Below are 17,518 nucleotides of genomic sequence, written 5' to 3' on the forward strand. Positions count from 1 at the left end.
TAATAGGACTGGAAACGTGACAGCTCTGCTCGAAAGCATAATATGCTAACCACGCTGCCAGTTAAATGATAGGACAAAATAAAATCGGTCAGATAATCTGAGCAAAAACTTATTTGATTACAGTTTTCAAATTGATATTTAATTTTAAAAAATAATTTTCAGTGAAATGAAGTCGAGCAACTTTTATAGGCAACATATAATTCGATAATTTCTGTTGAAAGGTAAATAATACTATATCATGGGAGTTGGTATAATTATTTTATACGATGTTATAAAATATGTATATGATATATTTTGATAATTGTTTGTGTGTTTTTCAAACCGATTACATGTATTATACAATAATACAAAAAAAGAAGAGTGGTTTTCGATTTTTTAAGTTCAAATAATAATAAGTGCATATTTTCATTTCATTAATTTAATTATATGTGTACTGCTAATACAATTATATTACATTGCAGCAAAGTTGTATTTACTTTTTTTCCTCAAATTAAGCCATAGTGACGTTAAAATACGTTACCGTGGCGAAACATGTGCAAAATATATCTATTATTATACCTAAAATGATTAATACAAAACAAATGAAAGGAAATGAATTAAAATAAAGATAATATGTTAAAAAAATGAATAATTTGAAGAATTACATGTGTTCTTCTTTAATTTTTTATACTAATTTATTATAATAGCAGTGTATTGCCCGTTGATAATTGACGCATTATAGTAGAGAAGAGAGAAAAAATATATAATCATTTATGTTGTATAATATATGTATGTATAATAATAATAACTTTTTATTCTAGGCGATAGGGAGAATAGTGCAATCCCCAACGCCCATATAAATAATATATAAATAATAAAAACAATATTATTTTTAAAAAATAGTAAAGAAAAATAAATAAATAAAAAAGTATAGTATTTAAAAGCTTTGAAGGAGAAATTGAAAATAATTTTTATTTAAGGTCATTTATGATTTTCTGCCATTTAAACTTGCATGATTGTTTTACATTTTCGGTAGACTGAAACTATTGCAATAAATTTGAAATATGTAAAAATGAAAATGCATCAACATAAACTTTACAATCAATTAACCTAAAATTCACCCGCCCAACCAAAATAAATCAAGATAAATCTTTCCCATAACGAGCACCATACTACGTATGTACGTAAAGAGCGGCAATGCGTTAAATTAAATGAAAACATTAAAAATGTCAAATTACATTTGACAAACGGTTCACTTTGTCGCGCAAAAAATATATAAAAACGACACCACGAAAAAATAGCAAAACAAAAAACAAAACAAAAAACCACCATTAATAATAACACATATTATATTTCAATTAGAGTGAAATAGTTTTCGCATGCGAGGCGATTGTAATAAGGTGGTGGGGTCGAGTGTGGTGCCGGCAGGGTTAACGAGCCGCGCCCCGAGCGAAAGCTTTTGTGACACTTATCGCGAAATTGGAATCTGACACGTCATCGGAGTGTTGGCCAGATTAGATTTATTGTACGGTCGGAGAGTGCCGGCTGAGAAGGGGTTAATAACGCTTAAAAGTTTACCCGAACCCGGCCATTTACCACTGCTTATTTCAGCGTTAATTCCACCTACAAATATATACAACAGTAAGGGTTTATATAAGCCAGCCAGTCAGTCAGTCTTCCACCCTTCAGAATCGAACACGATCGTAAAAAATATATTATATTATTCAATAAAATTATAGTACCATCCATATATACTATGTATGTATATCATGTACAAATATATATTCGACAGTTATTTTTATTTATTTTTTTGTGAATTTTATTGTTAAAGTTTTACTACGAGCAAATTTGATACACACGCCATCAAATTAAACTTTGTCGTAATATGGAATTTTATTCGGTTATTTTTTTTATTGATAAATATGTATTTAAAATAATTAATACGCGTACTCGCTTTATGAGCTTTTTATCTATAAACTTGCATATATTTTTGAATAATTCAAATATCAACAATGATTTTCCATTGCTCGTAACTTTTGTAACTAAAGAAGAACATATTTATTTTAAGTATTATTTTTTGACGTGAAATTAAACTTCAAAATACGTACATGTATGTATATATATATTTATTTAAGAACGTTATACATATCTTCTACTAGTATATAAAGATGGATGCTTGTTTGTTTATCTCATGGTATTCGCTTAATATTTTACAAAGCTTTCTCCCAATTTGACTATCTTATATGTATATAATTTAAATAGTTGTACGCCTATTTAACGTATTATCCACACTGTCAATTATAAATTTAATTACAATGTAATAATTTAACTGATTAACCCAAAAACTTTAACTGAATCTATGAGAACCATACGCACATTTACATACTGATAATAACGAGGTTAATTTTCATGGGAAAAGATTCCGATGCGAAATAAAAAAATTCGCGAAGAAAATTAAAAATCGACGACCGTGTAATTCGAGTGATGGTTAATTTATTATTATTAATTAAATTTATGGAATAGGTAATAAAAAAGGTGACGTGTCAGCGAGCAATATCGGCCGGGGAATTCGAGTAGTCGCGAGTAGCGCGATTATCACCCTCCCACCCACCCCCCGTTCGGAAAATGGGAAAACTTGAAGCTCATATAAAAATTGCGCCATAAAATTAGGACGTTTTAATTTTTTCTGAGATATTCTCCGTGCAATACTACCACCGTTCCGGAATTACGTGGCTATTTCCTATGGAATATTTCAGATCGACGATAACGTCACATTCGTGACAAACTTACCAAATAATACGTTATACTTCTAAAGATGTGGGGTGGGTGGGGGGAGGGGGGGAAGGAGTGATTGAACAACCTCCCACACTCTTAAAAACAACCCCTCTAAGGATTAGTTTCGGTATTTCGAATGCTTAGGTAGAAACTCCGGTCGGTTCTGTGCACGCATTGCACACCAAACACACGTGCGTCGAATTTTCTTACGAGTTCAAAGTCATCTGAGTATGCACAGATCGGATAAAATTAAAAAATAAAATTCAAAATTAAAGACAAAACTATAGTTGAAGTTTCTAATAAAAAAATAAGTTATATAGTGTGATAATAATAGTAGAAAAAAATTCAAATGCAAATATGATAAACCAGTACAATTACTGCGGTCTTACATATTGTATACAAATCTAACACCAACATTTTTGACTCATTCTTCAGATTGATTCATAGACACTTGTCTTTCAAGTCTGTTTATATTAAATTTGCAGATTTAACAACCACGTCTCAAATTATGATAATGATTTACATATGTGTAAAATGCATTCACTATTGACATCAAAATTGTATCGTTTGTTAGTTCCTAATCATACATGCGATATTGAATTTATGATTTTCTAATAGACATCATACCCGTCAATTTGATTGACAAAGTAGGTGGATTGCAGGAAGGGGTGTGGGTGGGGGTTGCTTTCGAGGGTGTATCGAAAGTAACCAACACCCTCTAAGCGATGTAGACATGCTTGGCTTGCACGTACGTGAATATCAAACGACCGACAACGTAAGCGATATATGAAAGTAGACGATACTTTGAATTTATAATTATTGAAATGAGAATTTAATATTCACGAGACGAGGATGCGACTTGATAGATCCACCGCTGTCTAACACGCCCTGATATTTACAAAGTATGGCATATTGGAAATTAAAATGTAAAATAATATTTTATTGAATGTGCAGTACTTTTATTTTTCATATGCAGTCATAGCGTTAATTCAATATCGTACTTCATCATCATCATCATCTAAAGCCACTCACCATCCACTCCTGGATTAAGGCCTTTCCAACACACTTCCATTCGTCTCTGTTTTGCGCAACTCTCATCCATCTTGTCCCAGACATTTTCCTAATTTCGTCTGTCCATCTTCCCCGTGGTCTTTCTTTTTTACCCTTATGCATTCTCTCAGGTACCATTCTAGCACTTATTTTGTCCACATTTCGTCATTGCCATTTCAATCTCTTTACTCTATCCACTATGTCCACTATCCTTGTCATACTTCTCACCTACGTATTCTGCTTCCTGTATTTCCTCATTATGTCAAGTATACAGTGTTCCATACTTCTATGAGTGCATTGGACTTTGTGTAGCATTTTGGCGTTCAATGTCCAAGTTTCACATCCATACGTCATTACTGGCAAAACACATTGATCGAAGATCTTTTTCTTCAGGCAGAGTGGCATTTTTGATTTAAAAACAACATTCATTCGTCCAAATGCACTCCATCCTAATTTCATACGTCTCTTCTAAGTTCTTCTTCTGATGTCGTGCTTATGACCAAAAAATTGTGTCGCAGTGACACATTGGATACTTTATTTTATATAAATAAAATAAATTAGGCAAAACTATGTATAATATATCCAATTGTTTTATCATTTAAAGCTAGTCACACTTTCTATATGCTTACTTCTTGATAAAATCCCCGATCGAAATTCGCCTGAAACCACAAATCAAACAATCGATCCCCAACAGCCTTTTACAGCGCAATCACACCTACTATAAAACTGCACCAAACTACATCACTCACATGCATTGAATGCACTTTGTTTCATTGTACTTCACTTTTCCATTCTCACAGTGTCGTCGGCAAATTATTATCGCATGCGACACAAAAGGGCTATTGACAGAGGCGACAGGCACCGTTGGAGGTGTTCATAAGCACGTCTTGGCAATGCACTATACCGGTGCATTGGGGTGCAACACCGACAGGTGTAATGTGTATAATTTCAAAACAAGCCCCACTCCCACGCCAATAGCAAACCCGTGAATAATGCATCGGCGATTCTTCGATATTCAATAAACAACGCCCGGCAGCTTTGTTGAATATACACATATATGTACTCGTGGGTCACTCAAGTTTATTTACGTTCATGTGAGGTATGCTTATTTAGAAATTTTCAATATTGTCTATACGTAATATTTGCACGAGGTGCCCGCAAGCCGTATTCGACGTGTTATATTCACGCACGCAACGAAATAAATATGGCACATAGGACTGGATTCTAAATACAACGCAAGGTTTGTGTGGTAATAATATTAAATGAGATCTTGGCTCACTATTTGTTTGATAAACAATAAACGGGTAGTTTTCTTTAATGGGGACATTTACGATGGAAAACGCGGCCGCAAACAATTAACTCTCGAGTAAGTAAGTATACGAAAAGACTATTCTGTGGTATTTACATCCGCATTGATTTCATTAGTTAAGTTTGTAGTTTATGTTTGAACTGTTTCTTGTTATGATCGCCGGCCATAGATTGTGAATGTTATGAGTTGACTTTATTTATCTGTTCGTAAATTAAATTGAAAATATAATTTGTTCGAGACAATGAGTGGTGCTCGTAGATTTGATGCAAAAATTGATATGAATTTTATTGTAATTTCTAAGAAAGTTCCATTACAATACATAATTGCATTGGATTTGTATCGTTGATAACAAATGGTATTTATGTATACGTAAATTTTACTAGATAATTAAATTGTATTGAAATAAATGTTTTCTGATCATTTTGTTTTGGGAAACGCCTGGAAAATGTTCTAAAATTATTTGTGAAATCGTAATGAATCCATTGATCGGCATTAAAATCAGAATCATAAAAAATATACAAACACACTCATAAAATTTTCTTCGAAATTTGATATACATAGTTTATAGTTAGCTTCTAACTTGTTGTTATTCTACATCCCTAAAAGAAAAAGTTGGACCCAGATTTTCGCCGCGATAAATTTATTGATAAATCGGATATTTTCAACCATGTTAGTTTTTTCAACCGCATTTATACATATACATATGTAAGTAGTAATTACTCAAAAATATATATAATTTTGTAATGGTCATTCATTAATTTATTGAATAGATTGTTACTTTTTACATGCATTAAGCAGTGACTAATGATACTAAGAAGCATCGGTGGCTCTTAATGAATAATACGTATTTGTATAAGTTGTTCTGAAACGATTTAATATAATTATATGGAACGATCTATCTCATGTTGTCATATTTAATCCCACCTTGTCAGTTTTCACACATGTACGCGATGGTTAGTTTAATTTTCATACAAAGTTGGATATAATGCATCGTGCGTGTTCTCCGCGTGCATAAGTGTGCATTTTGCACGTGAGAAATGGAAAATTATCGCAATGAGGAGAGGGGAAGTGGAAGAGAACGAAAAAAAAGACAAGACTCCCGTTTAGGAAAACACGAAAGGGAAACAAAACAACGCATTATTAAATAGTTCATGGGAAACGATAGTCGTGAAGCAAACAATACGCTTGTTATTACATCATCATCGTGGTCGTTGACGAGGGGTAATTTTCAATTAGTGTTATTTATTATTATACAACGACTCCGACGACTCGGCCTTAATAATAACGGAGTGCGACAATAAAATAATTTTTTAAACACACACACACACACACATGTGCACATATAGAATGTGTGTACACGTGTCAATTTGCCTTTTGGTTGCACGCGCGTCTGAAAATTGAGTTTCAACTTGGCGTTGTGCTGTGAGTGCACTGGAGATGCAATTAGTGCACCGGGCACACGTCAGGTGAAAATGCAATTACACGTGGAAAATTGCCGGAAGGCGTTGGACTCTACGCTAAATGGAGAGAAAAACTGCACCGCTCTAAACGTGTCATTTAGCTGTTTAGACTAGATTTTAGTCAGTACTCTAAATTAAAATCAACAAGAAACTGAAAATTTTTATAGTCCACAATCTAAACTAGAATGAAAAATGAATCAAACTGAATGGTTCTAAATTTAAAACTGAAGACCTGCATGTCGGATAAACCAACATTCATCTTAATGTGGTAAATAAACTATTTGAGAGAATGTAAACAAATAATTGAACGATTTTAATCGTAATGATTTCATGTGATGAAAATTTTTCTTTCTATTATATGTAGAATTATTTATAATTTTTTAATCAAATATGAACGACTTTATTCAATCACCGTTCAAATAGTGTTAGTCACATTATAAATAACTAGTGGTTTTACCCGGCTTCGGTCGGTATTTGTAATATAAACCGCATTAACATGGCTAATCTAATACAAAACATTCATTTGTTTATTTTACAAGGTTTAATTTAAGGTTTATATTAAATTTATTTGAATCGAAAAAAAATAATATTTAACGACAGCTAATCAGAAACGAATGGTATTTTTTTTTATATAAAAGGGAATCGGAATTGGAATTGAAACAGGAATCCGCATCCAGAACTGAAACATAAATTGGGATTCGGAACTGAAACAGGATTCCTGATCCGGAACTGAAATATAAATCAGAACCCGAAACTGAAAAAGAAATAGAAATCGAAATCGATATCGTCGTCATTAAAAATTAGATTTTTTCGATAACGTCACGGATTCTACGAATCAGAACTTAGATGCATACAAAGTTTCATTACATTAGATAATGGTATAACATCCATTGATAACAAAATGAATGTTAAATGAAAAAGGGCTGTTTATTTATGCTATTATAAATAATTAGCTATAAAGTTATCTAAATTCATAAAATAAAGAAGGTATGTAGTAAAAATTTAATCTTTATCATTCATTATCCGTGACTGTTTCTAATCCAACAAGTTTTCAAACAACCGCTCCAACTTTCAATTTAAAACAAAAGCCATCCGACCAAATAGCTTCACTGCCGTCAGATGCACATTAAAACGGGCAATTTTCAAAAATGAAAATTGGGCCAGATACCAAAAAAAAAACAAGCAGCACCTTCCCACCCACCCACCCCCATGAGAGCCGTAAATACCCCCCGTACGAATGATATAAAGGTTGAAGGTACAAAGGGTGAACAACCCAGAAAACGAGCATTCTGGCACGGCTCGCCGGTCCCTTTGGCCGTTCAGCGAAGTGCATTAATGCCGGGACCCCTTTGTGCCGAGGACTCCTGGATCCTGAGATTGGCCACAAAGCACCCCGTGGACCAGGACAAATTCGAACCCCAGAAAGATAGCAGGCTTCTTCTTACGACTATGCACTCGCCCGGAAACCCTCGATTAGCGATCGCCAATGACGACCGGCGTGTGCACGCACGCTCCATCGAATGCAAAAGTGAACCAAGCTACCGACTTTCGCACAGGAAAATTGGAAAATTCCACTCACAGGACACTAATCTGTTCGACTACTGACTACTGGTACTATTAATATATGTTTCAAATCACCAAAATCTTCAAATCTACGAGATCCTTGAACTCATACATTCGAGCAATTGATTTCGAACAATTTACCTATAGGTAGAATCGTCTTCTGTCTACAATCTATATTACCTAAATTAAATTTTTGCCGAAGAAAAATATTTACTGCCACATATGCATATAAGTAAAATAAAAAAAACTGCATTTGCAGGTGTTCTTTTTAATCGTAATTTTAAACATTGTTCTCGTTAAGTTTTACGATCAACGTTAATTATTTTTATGTTATGTATAACTTCCTTCAATAACTGTACCATAATATAAATCGTACATAATACCTTCAACATAATTTTATTTTCATTTATTTTGTCAATCTAAATATTATATGTAAAAAAAAAAAATCAAAAATTTTCCAGCAAAACAAAGACCATTATAACATGCATTATATTTCGTTTAAAGAATTACATTGTATGTGTCATCTAATATTATAAATTTGTCTTTGGAAATGCCTAGTATATGTTTAAAGCTTTCTGAAATCATGACGAATCCATTAATTCACTGTTAAGAAACGCTTACTGCTAACTATGAAAATCGAGCATGAACTTATGCAATCATGCAATATATTATGTTAAAATTAAAATAAAGTATCGTAAAAACATCATACATATAAAATACTATAAATATTATTCAATATATCATCTATTAATCAAGATTATGATTTGTATTTAGAAATTTAAGTATACTTAAATAGAAACTTACTGGTAGTTATATGTACATATATGTATGTATATTTGTAATTAAATTACTACTACTTTTAAACTTGAGCAATAAATTAGTTAATTATTCAAAACCCTGAATATTTTTCGTAATAAAAATAAAACGCTCCCGCATTATAAATTCGACGCTCACCGCACAACAATGCAAGTCTGTGATGCATTTATTGCGCATTTATACACAAAAAAAATATTCAACAGCAGTTAGCTCTTGAAAACGGACGCGCACACAAACGCATATTACCCAGATATGTACGTATATGTATATAATATTTGCGAAAATGTTTTTGTGTGCGGATTAAACAGATACCGGCCCTTTTGTCGCGCACACAAAGGTGATTATTAGCCTGTTAAGGGCCAGGTAAGCCGCGGGCCCCTTTGGTGTACCGCCCCCTTTGTCCCGCATTGTGGTCGCCCCATTTCCCTTTGTCAGCGATCAACGAGGTTAAAACACACCATTGTGCCAGCGACCATATAGTGCGACCATCCATCGATTCAAAAAAGCGCGCCAAATGCTCAAAATACCCATAGTACAGATCTAGGCCATCGCAATGATCAATTTTAAACATTCGAGTCTCGAAATCTCAAATTTACCTATTGTCTTCAAAAAAGTCTGTCGTATTGTCTCTGGCTACGACTTAAATCGTAACTAGGAACACTACGATAAACCCTAACGGAGAAAAAAAATTTAAATTCGTTTCTAATCATCTTTTATCAAATTGACTGCTATATGACACACAAATTGTTAGACAAAGTTATTGTGCGCTCTCTTAAATGTATCGTTTTTGTATAATATTAATAATATTTCGGATTGAATTTATTACATAGTAACTTTAAGTGAAGCATATCTGGTTGGTTGTGCTATTAAAATATGTCAAATATGAATATTATTTTCAAATGTATTATATTATATAAGGTGGTTCGGTTTTTGTCTAATCGTGTCCAATAAAACCAAACGTTGCATACTAATGAGTCGCACTATTAGATCTTGAATAAATAAACAACGGGCTGAGCTGGCGGCGAGGTGTTGCACATAATTCGATCGACAAACGTTTGAGAACGTATGAGCATTATAAATAAATTAATAAACAACAAAGGCGATCGTTTCCAAATTGGTCATTCGAGGCGATAATGTACGTAAATAAATTTCGTGCGCTTTGCATCTAAATCGATAATCGCCGACTATCAATTATTCAAATGCCTTTAATTTTAAAACGTATCGACGATTTGGAAAGCCAATTTAAATAACGAATTCGTTTGCGAAAAATTTCATCGAGTATTATGGTCACACTGGGAGAGTGAGTGAAGCCCTTGTCAGCTTCTTGCACTGATTTACGCGACAATAATTCTTGTCGAGAGGGTCACTTTTTTTTCTTCCACACCATCTTTTCGGGATTTATAACACGGCACGTATTTATGGTGATTTCGGCTTATTTTCTACAGAAAAAGATAAAATGGAAAAAACCTCGGGAGCGCATCAATCGACGGGGCGTCTCCCCGTAAAAATGAGCTGACGACAAAAGGACGATAAAAAAATCATGTCGAGGAGTTTTGATCATTGTTTTATGCATATGAAGTTTTATTTGTAAATGTGAGTGTGTTTTTTTTTTATATATAAAATAGTGTTTGGTTTTCTTAATTTATAATAAAAATGCGATACAACGTACAGTACTTACAAAGCCGTGCTTGTCGCTAATGTTGTTGGTCAACTTTAGTTTGTGAAACGATACGACTTTCTGCATCCACTGCTCCCCCGTTGAAGGTGAATCTGGATGGATGTACATCCTTTTAGGCATTTCCGGATCCGCTTTTCCAGCGACCATCCACCTACTATGAATTAAAAATAAAAAATCGTGAGAAGAATTATTTAAAAAAAATGTTCATATACAAACATTCCCCCTATAACACGGTTTTCTTACGAATAATGCATATATCGTGTTATAGAGGGAACGACTGATATAAATAACTATTTAAATATATTATCATTTGAAAATTTAATTCAAAATTCGAATTTAGCACGTGGACCAAATTAATAATCATATTCATTATTTACAGCACATAATAATTTTGAAAAATCTATTATCTTTATAATTATAATTATTATGAAATTGAAATTCAAATGAAAATTTAATCTTAATGATACAATCTGTATTTGAGTATTGATTTTGAATCTATTTCTATGTGAAAAAATATTGATTGAATTTATATTTAATTTTCGTTTTTATGTTTAGTTGAAAATTATTTATTTTTGTAAAGTACGTGACGCAAGTTGTGTCTTTTGCCGAATGTATGTATGTATGTATATAAAATACAAAGCGATTACAGTGCTTATTTATTGTGCATATATTTCACAATTTACGTCAGGTGCTGTACTTAAAAAAAATGTTTAAATTCAAATAAAAAATATTTATATCTATATTAATTATAATAAACAAGCATTATGTAAATTATTTTAAGTATAGTGTGAACGGACCATGCATAAAACAGAGGTGGGAGCGAAGCGTTCATTATTTTTGGATAATAAATGAAATAATAATTATTATTTTTAACAATAATTATTAATCATATACAATAATTAGAATGCAACGATACATTACTGTGGTGATACAATAAATAATAATAAAAACAATAAAAATTGAAATGAAAAACCAAAATAAACAAAAATTAACAATCAAACAAAGAGATCTGCGTGGTGATATTGAGACGAACGTGAAATGATATGAGACAAGCAAATCGAAACAATTAAATAATAATAATTTATTTTGCATATAAAAAGCCAAAAAAAAATTGTGAGGTGAATAAGCTCATATAGTATATAAAACAATAATAGTAATAAAATTGTGATTTATTTTTGATTAAATTAAAATGAAAAAATTAAAACATTTAAAATACGTACGCGTCAACGTTGACATACTGTCGACATGTGAGAAAATGTATTCACTGGAATGTATTTATTTATTAAATAATTAATAATTATTATACTTATAACCAATAAATGAAAAAAATAAACACAGATCTCTTTGTTTTACGTCGTCCGGCGCATGCTTCTTGCCTTCATCATATGTTTTATGTATTTTTTTTTATTATCAATTAAAATAATAAATAGGTGTATATGTAATGCATATACAAATATATAATTTTCTATGTATATAATTATTACAGTGCATACATACCCACCTTGTAAAAAAATTACTATAAATATAGATTTTTATTTTTCATTTCAACACAATTATTGTTCCAGGTGAATATGGTCTATCATATGTAATTGTATATGATCGATAATTAGCAAAACAAACAGTATCAATTATTGTACAATAATTCAACTATACAACAATTGATACGGAAGGATAATAGGTATATAAATTACATATAAAATAAAAATTTGATAGTAAGAAGATGACGATATTTTTTTTTAATTCGTTTTTTATTTTATTATCCATGTCTGTGCAACGACTTCGTTTTCCCTCTGATACCAAAATTTGATCACCGATTCCAAAACATAAAAACAAACATAATACATCACAGATTATTTATTTAAATAATTTTCATTGTATGTATGTGTGTGTGTGTGTGTGTAATGTGCATTGTAAAATTCAAGGCGAACATTTTGCACATGTCATGTAATGATTGAGACCTGACACGCATCACACTTTACAACTCAAGGCGAACAAATAGCCATATTGACATTATAATACACCGTATAATTTACACTTCACTATAATCATTCAATTCGAAAATGATACGATTCGGTCCAGTGTGAAAATAAATAAAAATAAAAAGCAAGTGTAACACAAGACCCTCGACCCTGTTTGAGAGTTTTGCCACGGTCTTTTATTATCTAATTTAAATATATTATTGATTTTTTATTTATAAAAAAATCAAGACTGATACTACGAGGTATGTTCAAAAAATACACACTGTGATATATTGCATTGGAAGTGTGTTGAATCGGTGATCAAACATTTGCCTATTCGCACGACCCTTGACTTTGACTTTTGTTTTTACGCATAGCTCGTTTACTCTATTATTTTTTTTTTTTTTTTGTGGTTTTTTAAGTATACCTGTTGTGAAATTTATAACGGCAATCATCGGCAGCAACGATGTCCATCAGTAAAATGTATTTTGCTTTTTTATCGAGCCCAGATACGCGTACTTTGTAGGCAGGGAACATGCGCCTGGAACGATCACATAACAAAAGTGCTTGCTGAATACTTTCTCAATACGAAAACAAAAATTAAAAAAATAAGAGGTGGGAAACAGTAACTATCAAGTGGGTGTATATTTATATAACTGTTAAAATTTTCAGCCGTTGTGATGCTAGAGAGAAAAAAAACGCCGTGCTGAAAAGCGTGGAAGTCGATACACATAAGGAGAGAGGACACACAAAAAAGGAAGAGTTGATGTTCGGTGGGAATAGAAACACGATACGGTCGGGTCAAAGGGACAAATGCGGGTGCATATATAATATATATAAATAGACAATGAAAAAAAAATTAAAATAAACAAAAAGAAAACATAAACGAAATAAATATAAATCTCTGTTGCATGTACGCAGGACGTGGACGTTGGTGACTACCTGTTGTGAAACTTATATCTGTAGTCGTCAGCAGCCACGATGTCAAGGAGAAGGATGTACTTTGCCTTGGCGTCTAGACCAGACACTCTGAACTTCATTTGCGGAAACATTTGCCTGAAATCAGATCATCAAATTGAAGCTAAAAAAAAAACGAAAAAATCCACCCGTCATCCGTACGTCGAAAAGTGCAGATACGATCAGAAAGAAGCTCTCGAACGTCATTCAAAATAGAAGTTCGAATATAATTGGATACGTATAACTTATCTAGAATGATATGTATCGACCGTGTGTAACGTTTAGCGCCTGTCAGGTATTACAAACAGCGGCAACATTTCAAACGCATTCATTATAAGTTTATTTATCGGCATAACTATTGCAAGTACATACTTTTTGCGATTCTATATCGGAGTGTACACGCGTGTTTGTCAATTGCATTTGTCGTAAATTTGCAGTGCAGTACGTAGTTGCAACGCGGTAGCCGTATATCATTAACGTCGTGTTAGGTTTGCACGATTTACTATTTATTTCAGGTGTGTGCAACTATTTCTATATTATATTGACATTTGCTCTTGCATATCGGTATTAAAAAAAGTATTTAAAAAAAAGTCTCAAGTTGGTCGCAATCGTAAAACTGTCCTTCAGATCTAATCTAAATAATAATTGATAGGCTATCGTCGGATATAAAAATCAAAAGGTATAAACCATCAAAACCAATCGAACCCATCCGAACATTGCTTCTTTGTAACTGAGGGTTTTAAATTTCATTGAAAGCGGTAACCAAATTGGATTTAGTAATATCCAAATATATACAATACTTTTGTATAAATTCGAATGATTTATGTATATCTGTCGCCATCATTTGCCTGCCATTTAATTTAACAATAAAATATTCTAAAAGACTTATCAAAGACGTATCAAAACTAGAGAATTATCCTCATTACTAACAATTGAATCAATCAACTAAAGTATGTAACTGCTACGAACCATTTTAGTAGTCCATTTCCAAAAAAGTACCCCTCATATTAGAAATTCAACCCATAAACTGTGTCTATATAGATCACATATTAAAATATTTGCTTATAGATGCAATAAACAAATCTTGAACTATTTTTTTTGTAAAATACAGGGCTATGGAGTCGGAGCCGTAAAAAATTAATCGACTCCGACTACTTTTTACTATTATTTTTAATTAATAGTATTACGGTATGCGTCAACTAGAGTCATCTAATTGAATTAAATTAAATCGACTAATAAATTGAAATTTAATAATTTCTTTATAAAAATCGTGAATTTAAATTACATTATAAATAAAATCGTTGAATTGCACATATTTTGATGTGTTTGGCCCAAAACTGATGTTTCTTCCGACACATACTTTTTTTTTATTAAATTGATTTTTTTTGTATGAAATCCATACACAAATACTATGAATGTTCTTAATTTTTATGTATACCTATTGCATTACCAATAATTCAATAAATTGGGTTAAATGTCAATTTTTAGTGATTTTTTTTAATTCCTTTATTTATATTTAGAAAATCGTTATTATATTTACTACTAATAATTTTATACGTTGGCAAGAAAAGTCCATCTTACTAAAATCGTTCAAGGAGTCGAATTGAAGTTGGAGTCGGTAAATTTTCATCCGACTCCACAGCCCTGGACTAAAGTGGCAACTCTTCAACGCCGATTTTAAACACGTGTCATAGAAAGTCATACCGCCTATATATTTGGACCAATATTTTGTCGAAATACTGCTAATTTTCATTAATAATGCTTCGAATAGCATAGTAGTGAATCCACCCAGTGTTATCTATTTCTGTTTTATTAACTTTTGTATCATATTTAACATCAACTTTTGCATCAACGTGCAACTTTTGGCAAAAGAGGCAATGATAATCAATAATTTCGCAATTATTAATATTTTTCATATACCTCCATTTGAAAAAAAATGAAGCAAATAATTCAAAATGTACAAATGCTTAGTTTGAATCACACAACACCAGCTTTCGATCTAAAAATCACTAATTTCACAACACCTACATATGTATGTATGTACATATATGGTGTCCCCCAGAAAAAAAATCATACAAATTGTACCTCATCTTACACACATCATACGACACGAGACACGGTATAAGGCACGCACGCACGTCCGATTGACACCAATAAAGTCCCGGCACACGCGTAAATCATACCTACGAGGTGGGCGTGTGGGTGGTTCGATGCGACTTCCGAAAAGAAAGCTCTCGGCACGCAACTCAACGCAACGTAATTAAACGTAACGCCTCAATCACGATTTCCGCGAATCTCGACCGGTTCTCCACCTTTAAAAAAATAATAAAAAATACGTCTTGATTTGGAGGACTCCGGGGCACGCAAGGCCTCATCTCTTCCTTCACCTTCTCGATCAATTTCATATTTTAAAACGAGCCCGCTCGCGCATCCTGTTCGCCATTAAAGTTTTGATATACGTCGGTCGGCGAAAATCAAGGCGAAGTCGAACTGTCAATCGGCCATTTAAATTGACACTGCGAATTAATTTGCGGCCAGGCCCGGACCGACAAACGAAACGAATATATATAAAATGGCGAAAAACAAAAATAAAAAAATGAGAAGACAGCTAACAACAACACGAAAAAGAAATATTTATACGTGCGCAAAAGAAACGACGTGATCGGGCTCTTTGTGCGCCGGCGACGAAACGATCCGATTAATTATCATCATTCGTTTTCTATTCATAACTAATAAATTATATTTGTACGTTTATATGTTTTGCTCATTCTTTATGCATATTTATTGCCGCCGTAATATTCACACATACACGTTTAAAATTAGTTTGATTTCCCCTGACGTCAAACGCTTATATACGGTCGTAAATTTTACTTGTCTCCAGTTTTGATTTTAAAATAAGTATCTTCTAAAGAAAGTCTTAAAACAATTTTAACTTCATCTTTATACGATGAAGCTATGTAGTTGACCTTGACTTTGACCAATTTATACTTATGATTGATCACTTACCGCGTTTTCAAGTAGGTATACGTGTTTTTGGAGATAATTCGAATATCTATTTCTATCACTTCATTACTTTGAATTGGTTAATGACATGCCAATTACTACTTTCTGATTTCATTCAAATTTTTAAATCGACCGGAATTAGAATCTGTCATAACAATTGATATCTTACTTTTTTATCTACTAAATTACTGGATGGATTGGATAGAAATTTTTAAATGTGAATTTAACGGGAAGAAACACCATAAAAGTCATTACACGATAGCAGTTATAAGATTTATTTTATTTAATTATTATAAGCTTATTCTAAATTCTTAATAAAAAATAGACTTGAAACTTTCATGAAAGACACATATGTACATACATACAAATGTAGGTATGTATACCATCGGTTTGATAGTATACACACCTACAGCTACAACAAAAGCTCGAGGGCCTTTGTGTACATATATGTTATAGTGAAAGCATATTTCAAGTGAAAATATATCAATTAATTAAAAAATATACTGTATATATCAATTAATTAAATTATATATGTATGTATATATATATATATATATATATATATATATATATATATATATATATATATATATATATATATATATATATATATATATATATATATATATATATATATATATACTTTGTGCATATGTGACTATTATGAGCAAAATGCTAACGCCCTTGTTGACCGGTATAAGGTTTCTCATCTGCTACCTGTATTATGCAAGCGCATAAGTTATATTCGTACGTATAATACGTAATCTGAAATAAAATCTGAAAAACAACACTTTTCCACGTCAAATGTTTCATAATTTAATTTGAAATTGGAATGTTGAGCCGATGTGTGAGCTGAATATCGATTGTTGAGTAAGGTCAGGTAAGTTTGTTCTGTTTGTTTTATTGGCATATTACATTACGAAAGTTTGCAAGTAGGTACATATTATAGGCATTCTATAATGACAGGCTA

The 17,518-nt window shown here is 32.1% G+C and overlaps 1 protein-coding gene across 1 annotated transcript in view; it reads right to left on the reverse strand.

The window, feature by feature from the left end:
• Positions 1-17,518, reverse strand: part of LOC143917763 (optomotor-blind protein-like) — a 128,799-nt gene that overhangs the window by 65,542 nt on the left and 45,739 nt on the right. Inside the window, exons 2-3 of the mRNA XM_077439344.1 lie at positions 13,531-13,644; positions 10,622-10,784 (exon numbers count right to left, since the gene is read on the reverse strand). Coding sequence (XP_077295470.1) covers positions 10,622-10,784; positions 13,531-13,644 — 277 coding nt within the window. The remainder of the gene's footprint in view (positions 1-10,621; positions 10,785-13,530; positions 13,645-17,518) is intronic.

This window comes from Arctopsyche grandis, chromosome 10 (genome assembly GCF_051622035.1).
Source record: "Arctopsyche grandis isolate Sample6627 chromosome 10, ASM5162203v2, whole genome shotgun sequence".
Taxonomy (NCBI): Eukaryota; Metazoa; Arthropoda; class Insecta; order Trichoptera; family Hydropsychidae; genus Arctopsyche; species Arctopsyche grandis.